This window comes from Ochotona princeps, chromosome 10 (genome assembly GCF_030435755.1).
Source record: "Ochotona princeps isolate mOchPri1 chromosome 10, mOchPri1.hap1, whole genome shotgun sequence".
Lineage (NCBI taxonomy): Eukaryota > Metazoa > Chordata > Mammalia > Lagomorpha > Ochotonidae > Ochotona > Ochotona princeps.
The window spans coordinates 19830844-19848392 of record NC_080841.1 but is presented as its reverse complement, the minus strand read 5'-3'; the positions used below and the strand labels follow the sequence as shown (position 1 = coordinate 19848392).

The 17549-nt window shown below is 37.0% G+C and overlaps 1 protein-coding gene across 2 annotated transcripts in view; it reads right to left on the bottom strand.

Annotated features, from left to right (window-relative positions):
* The window catches only part of SYT14 (synaptotagmin 14), a 182433-nt gene that overhangs the window by 100725 nt on the left and 64159 nt on the right, over positions 1-17549 (bottom strand). For both annotated transcript variants that reach the window (XM_058669141.1, XM_058669142.1), the window contains exon 3: positions 1911-2075. In XM_058669141.1, the coding sequence (XP_058525124.1) occupies positions 1911-2075 (165 nt within the window). The remainder of the gene's footprint in view (positions 1-1910; positions 2076-17549) is intronic.

The following is a 17549-nucleotide window of genomic DNA, read 5'->3' as shown; positions in this document are numbered from 1 at the left end:
CTATCAAACCCAACTAATTGATTATTTTTTAAGTACTGGGGTTATAATCTTTTGGGGGGGGTAATCTTTTTTTTCACATGATCGCTATGTTTAATTCAACTGTTACACCCAATCATGAATTGTAAAAATAACAAAACATTCCTATCAAAATTACACTGCGATGTTAAGTATTGTCTTTTTGTTTTGATATAGCTCTAGAAACATGTTAGCACCAAATGCACTTACAAAGTTTTAAGGCTTAATAAACACAGACTAGTAATTTCTTAATGCACCTTAGAGTTTAAAAACAGGATGCTAACAGTATTTCAGCTTCCAAATACAGGCGTCCGTCCCTCAGTGCAGACACAACTTGCAGGTTCCTCCCAGTGCTCAGCCTTGAGAAAGCCAGAAGCTCTGCTACTGTCCAGGGGCCACTGCTGTGCCTCCTCATCATCTCCCAGCCCAAACTTGCTGGTGGACAGAACTAGAGCCCTCCACCACCTGCCTGACAGCGGGGGTAGGGGCAGTCACGGGGTAATCCAATTGGGAATTCTCCAATTCTTTTCTCATCTCCTTCATTACAGCTACACATGTCAATGTGTTTGGGCTTCAAGCTCAGCAACATTTAAAATGCCCTCCACACCCCACCAAGAAAATGCTCTTAATTTTAAGCAGCTTTCTTACAGACATCTGAGCACAGGCACCTGCAGCCCTCCCAGGGTGACTGAAAGGTGCATGCTGGTCTTCGGTGGACAGACCTTTGGTGTGCCAGAAAAAGAAAGTGGAATGTGGGATCAGGCACTTAGATAGGTAAGGGTGAAGGGAGCAAGGCTGAACACAGCTGAGGTTCTTCAGTTCAGTAATGATGCAGGTGTTTCTAGCACCTGGTGTTAGTGTGTAGGAACTACCCGGACACCCCAAACATGGCAGGAAGCCTGGCACTGAGGCAGCCCTCTGGGGTGACTGGGAGGGCGTGTGCCTGACTCGAGCTGGCTCAGGGTCTGTGCTGAAGAACTACCTCGTTTCTGGTCCCTCGTGCGTATGAGTGTCAGGTTGTGCCAAGCTCTGCCAAAGATACCTACCCTAGGGCTCTCTCTGGCGCTTTCTGGAAAGGTGTTGGATGCAGACCAGAATAATCTTCTAAACTGTCAAGGAAAAACATTCCTCCAACACACATACATATACAAGAAAAGGAATTATTTCTCTGTAATAGGTCCTCAAAAATGCTTCTATATTCACTTTGCTTTTGTAAGTCTCAACTTATTCTTGCAATTACTTACATAAATCAAACCTGGTAAACAGCAAATAAAAATCCTCTGTAATGAACTTTTAAAATTTTTTTTTCAAGGAAAACACTTCTGCAAGAAAAAGAAACCTATCACAACCAGCTTTACTAGGTCTAGTAACATGAAATATCATGAAGCTTAGTGTCCTGGGAACACTGCTTTTCAGAATCTGAATTTACTTACACACTAAATTCCTGGGGAAAACCATCTCTTCCAAGCAATAAAATTATCCTTCAGCTGAGAGTTTAAGGAGCAGGCAAACAAAAAGGGACAATAATTTTAAAAGTTTTGTAGGGAAAAAGCTCTTCAGAGTTTGCTGGACGATGGTATCCAAGGTATTAAGTTGTTTTCCTCTTACTAATGCATATCTGCTCATCTTGTAGTCTCAAAAGTGCATGTTATATACAAAAAACAAAAATATCATTTTGTGATATCAGACAATTCATCTTTATAAGATATAGTAACAATTTGTAGGCAGTAGGAGGATAACTATATATGATTTACTTAATAGATCTTTTATTCACAGAGTGAAGGCTCAAATATTTGTTTGTTACATGTCAAAACCAACCTTTTTATTCTACTATTAAAATAAATAAGAGTACAGATTAAAGGAACAAACAAGGGAAGCAGCAACATGATACTTACAAATTTTATCTTGTGAGTTCCTCTTTGTACTGTATTCTGAACCAAGATCTGGAAACCCGCCAACATTTTCAAAACAGAACTTCTTATTAATATACAGAAAAAGGAGCAGCATCAAGATAATAAACACCCCAACAGCTGACAAAAATCCAACTGCCTCTGGAGATACTAGAGAAAAAAAAGTTACAGCTGTAAGCATTTATTTTTCTTTAAGCTACAAATAAGAAGGAAACCCCCATAAGTTAGATTACTTCTTTATTTAGATTTAATTTCCATAGTTTACAAAAAACAAACTGTAAAGTTTAATGCTATTGTTCAGTTCATTCAGCAATATTCGTTCACATTTAATTTCTAAAAGCTTTCCTATAAATTATACTGAAACGGCCTATAAGGGAAAACAATAGTCTGCAAACTAGGCATTTATCATGTTTCATCCATTGAGAATGCTATAAACATTTAACACAAGAATTAGGGGGAAAAAACTCTCTCATGCACACTACTTAACTTCATGACAACATGTATTGAATTCTGTCCTGACACATCAACAGCCTTTGTTAAAAAAAAAACACACGACTCCTCAACTTGGCATTTAAAACTCCAATCTCTCTTTTCAATATTATAGTCTGGTCAAACGGCATTACTCAACGGCCTTCACAGCAGCTATATTCAACACCACACTCCTAGTTTGGGGCTATCCTCCTCCCCTGGCCTGGAACGATGAACCCTTCTCTATTACACCCAACTCACGTACTCAATCAACAAATATTTTAAAGCACCCAGCCATACAACAGATATTGTTATATTTACAGTTCCTATTTTTCTTGAACAATCTGTTGCAAGCCATTAAAATAAAGCGCAACAAAGGCAACAACTGGAGAAAAGGGACCATGAGAACCACAGAACACTTACTCAGTGTCAAAAGCCCACTGCTTTCTGAAAGTTCACTAGGGGCTGCTGGACTGCATTTGAACAACCAGTCATCATCCAATTTAACTCTCTTCCACAAGGAATAACATGTATGAAGTCCCAGAGCTGGGAGATCATTGTTCACTACAGAAACTGAATGAGACTTCTCTCTGATGAGCTACTGGATGCTTAAGAGAATTTGGTTTCAATACATGAAATCATCCAAAGAAACTTTGTTATAAGAGTGACGTTTTGTATCTCCAGCATCTTACACATACTATTCAGCACAAATTGAAAATGAATCCCATGCTTTCTCCATAGCTCAAGCAGTAACCTACAGTTATCTCCTCCAAGGTTCTTCAATCAGAAGAGCCAGAGTATTTTAGCATCCAACTCATTTGTCAGTAGCAAGGTCACTTGTTGTGTTGCTGAACAGTGGATTAAGATACTGTTTGTGAAGCAGTAGAATATGGCTTGAGTGTTGAATCCCTGCCACACATGCGGGAGACCAGGATGGAGTTCTTGGTTCCTTTCACCTATCCAGCCCTGGTTGTTATGGCCATTGAAGGAATGACCCTCTTGGATGGGCCAATTCTGTTTCCCCATCTTTATCGCTCACTCTATCTTTCAAATAAATACATTTTAAAGAAAAAACATGTAAAGCATGAGGGAGCTCATGCCTTCCCCTCTCTGCTGAAAAGATAACTCTCTGCCAGCCCCAGGAGAGCTCTTCTAAGACCTCGGCTGACCAGCAGACTCAGACTCCCAGCTTCCACAACTATGAGAAAGAAAGGTCTGTTGAGAAAGAAAAGGATGTCCAACTGGTTAAGGAACAGTGCTTTAAATTTCACAGCTTGTTATTTGTGAAACCTAGGCATACCTTATGTGTAGATGGGAAACCGGGTTATGACATTACAGACTACTCAAAAGCTGGGCCAACTGTGCTGTTGCAGAAGGGGAGCAGAGCGTGATATTTAAAGGAGGAACCCCGAGTACAGAGAGTGGCAGGAGAGAATGGCAGGGGCATTGCATGGATACCAGGCTGGTGCTGAGAAATGGGCCTCACTGTTACCACCAGAAGTTAGTCCCAGACACCAGTCTGGACTCTTCTGCCATCAAAGTAGAGCATAGAGCGCCAGGAGAGAAAACAAAACTGCCAACAATGAAGCTATGTTTTCTGATGTACAAATAGTGGTGTGCACCAAGTGAGAAGCTGGGGTAAAAATGAAAACTGCAGGTTTATCAGGAACATTGTGAACAGGCAGTAAGGCCAGAATCAGGATGAATCCGGTACGAAGAGGCCAAAGAAGGCAGTACTTCAATATTACAACGCATCATGGCAAATGTTTATGCTCCAAACACACTCAGAAAGTTAATGCCTTAAGGATTGGGTGTTATACAACCAGCAAATCTCCCACCCCTTGAGAAACTAAATGAGGAAAAACTAGCTCATATTACTTTAAGAAACTAGTCACTGCTAAAAAAGGAAAAAAAAGTAACATAAATGTGCTATTTACTGTTTTAAGCACTTAACAACTATTAACTCATTTAATCTTCACAACTATACTATTGTTATCGCCATCATAAACTGAGATATAGAAGTACGAAACCACGTGATTATTGGAAGCTGAGGCCTCCCAGATTTTGTGTCATTGGGACACACAAAGATGTGAAGAGAAGAGCTCTCCACTGGCAAGTCCACAAGCAGCTTCCAGCTATACAGCAAGACCTGACAGATGTCCCTCCAGCTACTTCAATGCAATTTCACTCAACTACCACTGAAATCTGTTGATGCATTGTTGTTTGCCCTTGTGAGATGGTCTCTGTAACGGATGTGAGCTTAGGAACTAATGTCATTAACAATGTCTTGGTAAGCAGGCCTTTAACAAGTTATGCTGCCTTGGTCATTCCTATGACCCTTTGGCTGGAGGAGCTCAAGGATGTTTGTACTAACATTGTAAAACATGCTTTCAAACTAATTAAAGAGTTGCTAAGCCTGTGGTTGTAGTGGTAATTTACATTTAAAGCTTTTTGTTTCTGATCTTTACGTTTTTCCCTTTGCAATATATATTTTTCCCTTAAGTGATAAGTTGTAGAAGGAGAAATATAGCAGGAGTGTATTACTAATTAATATGTGCTGCCAGTTGAGACATTACTGGCTGCAAGGTCAGAATGGCTAATGGCCTTCTTTAAAGTGACACAAATGCAGAATTATCTTTGGAAACACCTATTTGACCATGATGTAAAAAGTCTGTGCAAAAGCTTATGAGTTTTTCCATACAAATAAAGAGAACAGCTTTCTTGCATTGTCCATTATGGTCATAAATTATATTGATCCATCTTTTCTCTTTAGCTCTTAAGAAAAAAAAAACCGACTCCACACATCTTCCGTGAGTTCCGAACTCAGCTGGAGCTGGTCTCCCGCACATGATCCCTTTCTAAGCGGATGAGTCAGGGCTCACACCCACCTGGTCCCTGTCTGTCCCTAGGCACTGATGGATTCCTAGGCTCACTCACTCCTCCCCTCACCTCTCCCCATCTGCTGCCTCAATCCTCATCTGTGTTTCTCTTTTGGCTTCCTACTTCCCATCTTAATTAAGCTTGTGGAAAGGGTCAACTACAAACAAGTAATTATAAATGTAATATAGTACTTACGATGGAGATATAAATGTGAATTACAAGAAACACAAAAAAGAAATACTACCTGAGCAAGTCACTAAATGCTTTAAGAAGGAGATGGTACTTAAGTAGTGTATGAAAGTTTAATAAAAACTTTATTACATTTAGCAGACAAATGACAAGGCCTGGCCACAGAAAAAACAGTGTGCCTATTGAACTAAGTGGCACCAGCCGCAGCCTTCACATTGAGCTCCCCATCCTCAAAGCGCTGAGCACAGAACCGTGATCTACATATAAGATGGCATGTCAGCAAGCTAGTGGAAAATGGAATTAAAAACATTTGCTTTGGGGAAGAAATTTGAAAACTATGCAGAGTATATTCATTATACATCTTTTCCATTGACTTTTTGAAGATCTCATATGAACATTTGTGAATAAAGGAATCAATAGGAAAAAATCAAGTATATATAAGAAGTATAAGTAGAGATGAAAGCAAGTTCCAAACCACCAATAAACCTTGAGTATCATCCTGAGGATTTTGTTTGTTGGGGAGTAATGTGATTGCAAGGTTACCTTGTAGAACTATACTGGTTAAAAATACAGGGGCCAGCAATTGTAGTATCAAGGCTGAGATGCAAGCATCTCCTATGGACACCAGTTTGCATCCTGGCTGCTCTACTTTCAAACCGGATCCCTGTTAATGGCTTCAATAAACACAAGAGAATGTGTCAAGTTCTGAGGCCCCTGTATCTACATGGGAGACCCTGACGAACCACCTGCTTCCTGACTTCATCCCAACTCCCTGGCTGTTGTTGGCCATTTGGGGAGTGAACCAGTAGGTGTAGACATCTCTGTCTCTCTTGCCTTCTCTCTCAATCTGCTTTCATATAAAGATATATATATATATATATATATATATATATATATATATATATATATATATTTTAAAGAGCATTTAGAAAATTTGGCTATTACAACAAAATATGATGCACCAGTGGTGGCAGAGAAGTGAATGCAAGTCTTAAAGAAAACTGTTAATGACTCAATCAACTTGGAGTAGAGACTGAGGGAAAAACAGAAGAAGCATTTTAAAGTTTCTAGTGTGAATGACTGGACAATGGTAATATCATTAATATTACTAATGAAAAGGAAAAACTAAAGAAGATATTCTGTTCAGGGTATAGAGAAAAAAGAGTGCTACAAAAGACGAGTAATATAGAATTAGTTTGGTTTTTGACATCTGACACAGGAAATGACAACAGAGTATTTCAGAGAACGAAAGATGAGGAAGGTATTTTCAAGAGAGATTAATTAACAAACATTTGGGATTTTTCCCTTCTGCTCCTTGATCCCATGTGAAACACTTGACTCACTTACAAAATCAAACTGGCAAATATAGGTGCTAGTTTTAATAACAGTATGTCTCCTAGATTAGAAATTTTTAGATAAATATATATTGTGACTTGGAACAAATTTTTAAAAAGCCTCCTTCACTCAGGAAAGAAACAATGTACTTTCTGTAAATCTATTAGCCATGTGGCTCCCTCTTTACTCAACAACCAAGTGCCAATTTTCTACATTCAATTTAAGCTATTTTATGTATTTATAATCTTAAAACAGTAATATGGTTAAGGGTAGGAAGCAAAGTAACATTTTCAACAGAATAGCCAAAACCAGATTGGTATGTGTGGCGTGGTGAGTTAATGCCTCCTGCAATGTCAGGTCCCATACAAGCTTTGAATCCTGGCACCTGCTCTTCTGACCCAGCTCCCTGCTAATGTGCCTGGGAAGGCAGTGGAAGACAACCCAAGTACTGGGAGCTCTGTCACCTAAATGGGACACCTGGGTGGGGATTCAGGCTTCTGGTTTCAGCTTGGTCCAGCTCTAGATTCTGGCCATCAGAAGAGTAAATCAGCGAACGTAAGATCTCTGTCTCTCCCTCTCTAACTCTACCTTTCAAATAAATAATTCTTTTTTTAAAAAAATAAACCTTCACATTTCAATGTTTCATCTTTATTTTACCTCAAGGGACAGGATACAAGCAAATGTCCAGTAAACAGTTCTGAGTATAAAAGCAATTGGTTAATCTCACCTGTGCACAAAACTAAAGAAGAAAATACAGTAAAATTTAAAAGGACACAAACTCTGCATTGCAATAAAAATTAAATCATACTAATATAACCTGGCTAATAAAAAACATAATTTCAATCAGTTTATGATGGGACTTTCTCCCTAGTCTCCTACTTCCAGTATATATTTTCTTATAAAGACATCATGCATAAATATATCTTAGGTCCTAAACTAAATGCTCTTCTCGAAGTAAAGTTTTTTTTCAATCAATAAATAAGTTTCTAATCAAAAGGAAGTAAGACAGGGGGCATAGGTGGTGGCACAGGACATCTTCTACATGCCCACAGCATCCAGGGCCGGGTCAGGCCAAAGTCAAGAGACTGGTACTCTATTTGCATCTCTCTTTTTTTAACTTCCTTTTTTTATTATTATTATCACTTTATCATACAGTTCCATAGGCCCTGGGATTTCACTTACCCCCTCCCAAAGCCCACTACCCCACCACCACTGAGTTCCCCTGTTTCACTACTGTAGGATATGTCCATCACTGTGGACATGGACAATGGCAGAGAGTCCTGCATCCTATTGTCAAGATATAGTTAACAGTTTCATTGGAGTCCGTCTTTGATCTGGAAGTAGAGATGCATACTGCATTGTATCCTCATATCTGGATATGATGGTCTCCATTACAGTTACTATGCATTCCTTTAAATGAAAAGCCACAATACAAACTCAACAACAGGAAAAAAAACAGAAATTTACAATGCCATACAATAACATGCTGGGTATTGATAGTCTCCATTACAACTATTGTACATCCCCTTAAATGAAAAGCCACAATACAAAATCAGCAACAGGGAAAAAAAAAGAAATTAAAAATTCCATGAAGTTGAATAACATGCTACTGAATGACTAATGTGCTGCTGAAAAAATGAAAAAGAAAGTCAAGAATCTTCTTGAAGAAAATGATGCTGCTGTGTGATCTATGAGCCACTGAAGAATTTAATGAGAAAGTGTTTTGAAGAAATGGAACTAAAAAAACATCAAAATCCATGAGATATAATTTCCTCTGATCTTTGTTGGTGAGATGTATCTCCTGTGGGCAACAATTAAATGGTTTTTTTTTTTTTTACCAAAAAAAGACATTATGCATAAATATTTCCAAGAATATGACTAATTTATCTATAACGCTAGTGTTTTAATGAATTAGATTATTCACTGTGGGCAAGCAAATTTATTTAAAACACATACTACTCTTTAAGGAATGCCTTTAAAGTATCCATTTAAAAGCACAATCAATAATTTCTTTAGGTTAATACATCACATGTAAAGAGTTAAATTTATTGAATGTAGGTAATAACCCCAATCCATTAAGGCGCTGTTTTTCTATCACCTAAGTTTACAAACTGTAATGTGAATGATAAAACTAAGACCAATTTATAACTATATTAAGAAACTAAAACTGTAAAGAGTGTTTATTATCTACCACAGACAGTTTCAAGTGTTTCACAACCACTATCTCATTTAATTTTTACCACAACTGAATTTCACAGACAAAAATATTAAGGCTCTTAAGAAAGGGTATTTTAAAAGAAGAAGAAGAAAGGATAAATAAAATGCCCAATATCTTAAAATTACTTCAGCTACACAATCTAGATGTGAATTGGGTAAATGAGTCCTGAACCACACTATAAAGCGCTGGCCCCTGCTTCCCACATCACTTTCATTCTTAAAAAGGAATGTCCAAAAGCACTGTCGTATTATTATCTTATTCTTTGGATTGGTGGATTGCACCCCAAGGAGTAATTAACTTGGCCAAAGTCACAAATACTTAGAAGAAAACCAGGATTTGAACTTAAATATTTCAACCCCAGAGGCCATGGTCTTAAATACCAACCTGCATATAAAAAATTAAGGGAACTTAGGTCACACAGCTTACTACATACCTTATAAGAAAATACTTATCATATGTTAAATGATTTCAGCTTACTTGAAATCATAATTTCCTTTCAGATACTTCCAACAATAACTGTAGAGCTACATCTAGAAACAAAAAACATCAATAACATATCCTGTCATATGCCACATTAGGAAAGCTAATAAATGATAATTTAAGAACTAAAAGTATTTAGAATAGTAAGCTTAATATTCAGCCATATTGTTCCATACAGAATGTAACTGAACTCTGAGCTATATGATCCACATGAATTGAATTAACCAAGGACCACAGTGCAAAGTCAAAAAGAGTAGCAGGTGTAATATCCACCAGGAAATCTTAGTTTAGAAATCTAATCTAAATCTTAATCTTAGAAAGCTTAGTTTGTTTAAGATTAATGATTGTATTATACATATTACATTGGTTTTGCTAGTGATCTTTATATTTAGAAATCAATATGTATTTACAAATACCAAACCTATTTTTAAAACCGATCTTTACTAATAGTGGCAAAATTAATTTTAATCTCTATAGGTAAGTAGGCCATTAAAAGAAAATTATAAAATTATAGTCCTATAAAAGTCAAAGCAAGGAAAATCCATTTTGACTTTGAAAGCATTACAGAATTCATTTAAGTTCCACATTAATTCTATAACAAAAGAACATTGTCCATGTGAGGTTTCTGGGGAAAATATCAAAAAATTACATTAAAATAACTGTGTGAAAGACATTTCAGTTTTGATTTACTTTTATCACAATAACACTTTAAAATTTATCTGTACCAAAACAAGTTATAGCAACTTCTAAAATTTAAAGACTATCATACTCATATTTTAAATGTAAAATTAAACAAAAGTATCTGTTTCACACAATACTTTTTTATATAAAATAAAGGATAAAAAGCAACAACTTACAATTTGTATTACAGGGTTGTACTGCTGATTTGTCCTGCTGGGCATGAAACATAGGCCTCTATTCCATGTCATGGACATTTTAATAATTCATTGAATAGGTGAAATTCTACCTCCTGACCAAATGTGAACTAGATGAAAAGTCACCGTTCATTTAAAAGAAACACCTGCTTTCTTTCTAAGTTTTAATTACAAAAATTTAATTAGAAAAATTCTAGAATTTGCTTTACTTTGGATATAGATACTTCTTAGTGATTTTCAGTTATGAACATAAAAAATTAATTTGATATGTTTAAATGTCCATTTATATCATATCAATTACTTCTACAAATAAAAACTCACTTCAAATTTTTTAATATTATATAAAAGGAATGAAGCATGTATTATCTCAAAATACACTATTTTAAGCTGAAATCACCTGATGAACTCTTCACTTCAGAAAGGGTCATTTGATATGTCTTTTCCTGTGTGCAAAAAGCCATAAAAATTATTCTGGGAGGGATCCCTTTCCCCCTATCAGAACAGAAAAATAGCATTAATCACTACAGACTGGTAATGGGGCTATAATAAAGCTCAATAAATAAATTCACTGCAGTTACCCACATCTTATAATACCTTTCTCACCTCCAGTACAGCTCTTAGTAAAATTCCTAGAATTTATTACCATTGCTTAGGGTTCCATTTGCCTTGTTACTACTTCACAAATGTATTGCTCTTAGCCTAAAAAGCATAAAAGATCTTTGCTTTCCTCAATTCTTTGGACTCCAGTCTCTTGGAGGATTCCCAGTTATATGCAACATTTGTGTGCTTCTTCTTCTTCTTAGTCACCCTTGCATTAATTTGGTTCCTAGATACAAACAGCCCATACATGAACTAAGGGATGATAAAAGGGATTTAATAGATGAATGAAACAAAACTGGAAAGATGAGATAAACATCAAAAAAGAATTCAATAACATAGATATTAACTCTGGATTATAAAAAAACAACCATAAAAAAGAGTTTTCCCTGATAAGTGACGTAATTTATCACTGAGTAACAGAGAAAAACCAGAGCAGAAGACACAGATGGCAATGATATGGAAGATTACCTTTGATTTTAGGGGGGAAATTCCTTCAGTGAAACAGCTACTCGGCCAGAAAAATAAAATAGATGCTACACAATTTGTTCCACAATTCAAACCGCCAACAGATTAAGACTATATTTATAATAAGTAATGTAATAAACAAGTTTCACTGAAATATAACAATAGAAATCTAAATCAATCTGAAATAAATGGGGAAAAAAAGAAACAGGTTTTTACAAGTGTGGAAAACCAAATACATATTTAAGCTATATACTTAATACTAGGAATTAATATTTAATGTACTTACAATAACACATTTAAACTAAATGCTTAATATAAAAATGCTATCAAATATCTTCTAGAAGATTCTTAAAGGACAGTATTCTCTGAGGTTTCAAAATTTCAATTCTAATAGAGCTTCGACCAATCTTTAGAGCAAAGCAGAGTCATTTTTTGAGCAAAAATTACAGTAAAGTGATTGAAACCTTTCCTGCTTATTCAATGTGTGTATATGAGTGCAGAACTACTAAAGTAAGAAATGGCATGGATGATATCTAAGGATTTTTCTTCCTCTCCTTTAATTTTCAGTAATTTCCAGTCTTCCTTTTCAGTAGCTTCTTCATTGTGGAACCACTCTAACATTTTGAAAATTCAACACCAACTGCTGGAGAATTTTCTAGTTAGTCAATCTGTAATATTAATCACAGTTTCAGATACTGTTACTTCAGGATGAAGTTCGAAATCTTCAGAATCATGATAAACAAAAGCAGGTCCCTTCGATATCACCTTCCTCCTAAAGGATGACATTATGCCATCTAACTCCCTCGAAGAGATGCAAGTTTTACTCATTCTAAACACCTTCTCCCTCCACAGTTATTGCATGTTAAAAAAAAAAAAAAAAACAGCTTTTTCTGGAAAATACCGAATGGTTCGAGACATACACACTTACCATGCTTGAACACATAGACTCACATACCTCAACAATTGATCTTGTTTTCTTCTCAAATAAACAAAAGGATCCAGCAGACATGAGTCAATGATGACAAGCCCACAATTCATTTTGAACCCCTTCTTGAATATAGCAATTTGAATGTTAAGGATTATTCCCTTGTACTCTTGATGCACACTAAATACAAAATGTAGGGCATCATTTACAAACTGGTATCTTTCTTTTTAAAAAAATTCTTTTGTTTTATTGGTAAGGCAGATTTACAGAGAATAGATTTTTAAAAAGATACCACTTTATACTCCTTCTCGTTGGAAAGTGGTATCTTTTTTTCCTCTAATTCTATGTCAGATATAGTAAGAGCAAACATATTTGAAATGTAATGAAAACTTATGTTAAAAGCTTTGCGAAAGAACTATAATTCTTCAGTTTCAACTACAGAGAGAGAAAGAAACTGAGCAACCAATAAACACATGTGGTAGTTCTGGAGCAAAATCAAGTGGGTAGAAGTTTATGTGCTGGTTCTTAGAACCTGTAAATGCAAGTTTTAAGTCAATACAACAAGGCATAATTTCATAAACAAAGTTTTCTTTGCAAAGAAATGAGTCATGCTGCATGTTAAGGACCACTAGCAAGCAAATTAGCATTAATTATTCAGCTGAAGAAATAATTTAACAATCAGAAAGAAACATAATAGGCAAAGAAATGATAAGACAAAAGTAAAATTGAATGTTGTGATGACAGATCTTAGTTGGAGATTTACAAAGATAATACATAACTTAATAAGGAAAATTTTATCTTAAATGAATAAAATAAGAAAATTTACTGAAATTTTAGAAAACAAAATGCAAAACTTCATTATCTTTGTGCTATCACGGGTTAAGTGTTTTTTTTTTAATATTAGTGAAAACATCTGAGAAGTACTACCTGCCCACAAATTTATTCAATAAATACTAAGCATCAGGAAACAGATCAAGGCTAATGTGGTCTCTGAATGCAGGAATCCTGACCTGGAAGATCAGGGAATATTTCCTGGAAGAAAGCTGACCTATAACAAACCTAGATAAAGAGGAAGAGGATAAGCCAAGGGAACAGAATTAAAAGAACAAAATAAAAATAATAAAACAGGGGCAAAAGATAAAACTAAAGAGTGAACCAAGGCAAAACCATGAAAGGTGTTCTAACACTTAAGGAGTATGAATTTCACAGTGAAGGTAATTAGGGATCACTAAGGCATTTTAGGCACAGGAAGTAGTAAGGTCACTATAATGGAGAGATACGGCTAATAAGAGACAGTTTAGAAACCACTGCAACAAAATAATTATTCCAACTGGACACCATTATGCTCAATGAAATAAGCCAATCCCAAAAACACAAACACCATGTGTTCTCTCTGATATAAGGCAAACCTCATGCAAAATACAAAAAAAAAATAGACACATAAATAAACAGGTATATATTCTTATAGATGAGCTGTAAAATGGAGACTAACAAATCGGAAAGTGAATATAAGTTGCAGTATGCATCTCTACTCACAAACAAAAGGAAGACTATATGAAACAGTTAAGTATACCTGGACAGCATGATTCTAGATTTTCTACTGTTGCCTATACCCAAGGTAAACTTAAATTGCAGAACATCAAACTTGTGACTGTCACTGAAAGACTATACGATTGTAATAATATGAAGGAGGTTGGCAAAATGGTGATATAGAGAGAGGCAGGTTTAAATTGACAGAGAATAACTAGCCATGGTGAAGCAGAGAAAACGGATTTCAGGAACTAGGAGAGGACAGGCCAGTGTCAGTCACCCACAGGCACCAGGAAGCATCAAGGACAACAGAGCAGTGTTGAGTTGACCAGACACACCAGCGGCAGTCAGCTGTCAGCAATCAATAACCAGTGTTCTACTAACAACCACGCTGGAAGGGGAGTTCACCAGATCAGGAGGTGAACTAAGGTAAAGAACTGCCGATTCTCCTGGCTTGTTTGATCTGGTCACAAGCAGAGAGGGAGTAACAGACCCCAAGTGGCAGTGCAGGAACAGGATGGATTTCATGGCTCAAATCCCACCAATGCCTAACTGAGTGCCATTTTGTTTACGACAACTAAGACTCCAGTGAGCTTTGTATGTACTAAGGCAGGAGCAATCAGGCACAGTTCTGTGCACTATGACAAAGGCTGAGAGGATTAATGAGCTGCGCATGTGCTAAGCCACGAGGGAAATCAATTCTGGCTCAACATATTGGATTGGTCCCACAGGGAAATCAGTACCAGGTTGGCATCCTACAGGTTCAAACCAAAATAGCTGCAGGGAGTCCTGAAACCTAAAGGCCAGCAGGCTCCAGCAAGACCAAAACCAGATGATTAAGATAGCTGGTGTCTCACTAATCCTGGGGTTGCTGGAGCCAAGAGTGAGAGAAAGGCTATGCAGGTAAGGGTGAAGCCACAGAGTAGAATCACAGGGGTTGGAGAGTGTGGGTGAGCCAGGAGCTGGGGCTACGGAGAACATGGTAGACACCTTGCACAAGAGTCTGGTACTGAAACATGCTGGAGGGTGTGGCACAAATGACTGCAAACAAAGAACCGGGAGCCAGACACAATTAATAAAAAATGACCTGTAGACCATGGGCAACACAGCTTAGAAACCAGCCCTAGAAGAGGAATCTGCTAACCAGAATAACAATGACCAAGAAAAAAAGAAGAGACAGGGACACAATGAATATTACTGAAGGCTCCCCTGCAAAGGAGCAAAAGCCTCTGCCAACCTCAAAATTAAGTGAGTAAGACACTGAGGAAAAGGGGGATAATGAACTGTAAAAATTTGCTATAAATTTATCAACAATGAGAAACACATACAGGAATTCAACGGATTTAAGGAATATGTTATACAGGAAAAAGCAATGAATCAAATGAAAGCTGTTATGTCAAAAATGAAGGATGCAATAGAGCAAACTAAAAATTCAGTGGAAAGTCTCAACAATAGAATGAGTGAGGCAAAAGAAAGAAACTCAGAATTGGAAGATATTTCTTGCCACAATGTGAAAAAAATCAAACAGCTGGGAGCAGAGCTGGGTAAAGCTAAATAAAGTATTCAAGAATTAATTCCACAACATTGTAAATTGTTGTTGATGTTATGTTGGGGCTTTTAATTGAATGGGATGATACTCTGCCGGCTCTACCTTCACACCAGAGATGGTCTCTCCAACAAGCCGTTGAATTTGTCTGGACAATAAGATGCTGGAATCTATGCTTGATATATGCTTACAATGAAAGAATCTCAACTGATCTTGAACTGTGGTAATGCAACAAGGTGGAGGAGCCCATGGGGGGAGGGTTTGGGGAGGGGATGGGGGGAATCCCAGTACCTATAAAACTGTGTCACATAATGCAATGTAACTAATTAAAAAAAAATGAATGAATGACAAGAAAAAAAAGAATAAATAGACATTATTAAAAGTACAAATGTAAGAGTCATGGGAGTTCCAGAAGGCACAGAAAGAGAAGCTGGGTTTAAAGATATGTTCAATGAAATATTAAATGAAAATTCCCCTAATCTAGACAAAGAATTGGGAAACAACAAACGGGAGGGGCACAGAATGCCCAGCAGGGGTGACCAAAAGTGATCTTCACCATGACATTTGATAATCAAGCTCTTTTCAATTGAAGATAAGAAAAAGATCCTTAAATATGCACATGAAAAAATCAATAAACATTTACAAGAGTCCCAATCAGACTCACAGCTACCTCTCACAGGAGATTCTATAGGCAAGAAGAGAATGGAACAACATACTCTAGATTCTAAAAGGAAAAAATTGTCATTCCAGAATAACATACACAGCAAAGCTTTCCTTTTTCCTTGAAAATGAAAAAAAATTCTTCAACAGTAAAGAAAAGCTCAAAGAATACGCCTCTTCCAGACGTGCCCTATAAATAATACTTACAGATATTCTTTTGACATAAAAAAGGAATAACACATACCATAACCAAAGGCAAATGTGGAGAACATCCCAATAAAAGGTCAACAGAAGATTAAATTAACAAGAAACAACTGATTGCTACAATGACAGGACCAAGTTACCACCTATTCATGTTAACTCTGAAAATAATGGCTGAAACTCATCAATCAAATGTCCTAGATTAGCAGACTGAATCCAAAAACAAAACCCATGTGTCTATCCCTACAAGAGACACCTCTGATCAACAAAGATAGGTGAAACTGAAAGTGAATGGATGGAAAAAGATATTCCAGTCTAATGGAAAGGACAAAGGAGTTGGTGTAGTCTCAGATAATACAGACTTTGACATGAAAAACATTACAAGAAATGAAAAAGGACACCACACAATGATAAAAGGATCTTTTGAACAGGAAGGGATCACCATAATAAATGTATATGCACCAAATGCCAGAGCACCTGTTAAGTGAAACAAATATTAATGCATTTAGGGGAGAAATAGACTCCAATATAATAATAGTGGGGGACCTTAATGCCACATTAACATCAATGGACAGATCTACAGGACAAAAACTCCACAAGTAAACAACAGTGCTCACCATGATATTAGAGCAAGTGGACCTGATTGGTATCTACTGAACCTTTCATCATACCGAAAGCGAATACACCTTTTTTTTTAATCAGTACATGCAACCTTTTCCATGATTGACCGTGTTATAGGCCACAAAATAAGCCTCAGCAAATTTGCAAAACATGGAATTATACCATATATCTCTTCAGGCCATCATGGAGTAAAACTGGAGACCAATAAGTCAAAATACCCCAGATGACATGCAAAGAACTACAGACTGAATAATATGCTACTAAATGAACAATGGGTTAGAGAGGAAATCAAACAGGAAATTAAAAATTCTTGAAACAGGGCCCGGCGGCGTGGCCTAGTGGCTAAAGTCCTGGCCTTGAACACCCCGGGATCCCATATGGGCGCTGGTTCTAATCCTGGCAGCTCCACTTCCCATCCAGCTCCCTGCTTGTGGCCTGGGAAAGCAGCAGAGGACGGCCCAATGCATTGAGACACTGCACCCACGTGGGAGACCTGGGAGAGGTTCCTGGTTCCCGGCTTCGGATCGGCGCACACCAGCCCATTGTGGCTCATTTGGGGAGTGAATCATCGGACGGAAGATCTTCCTCTCTGTCTCTCCTCCTCTTTGTATATCTGACTTTGTAAAAAAAT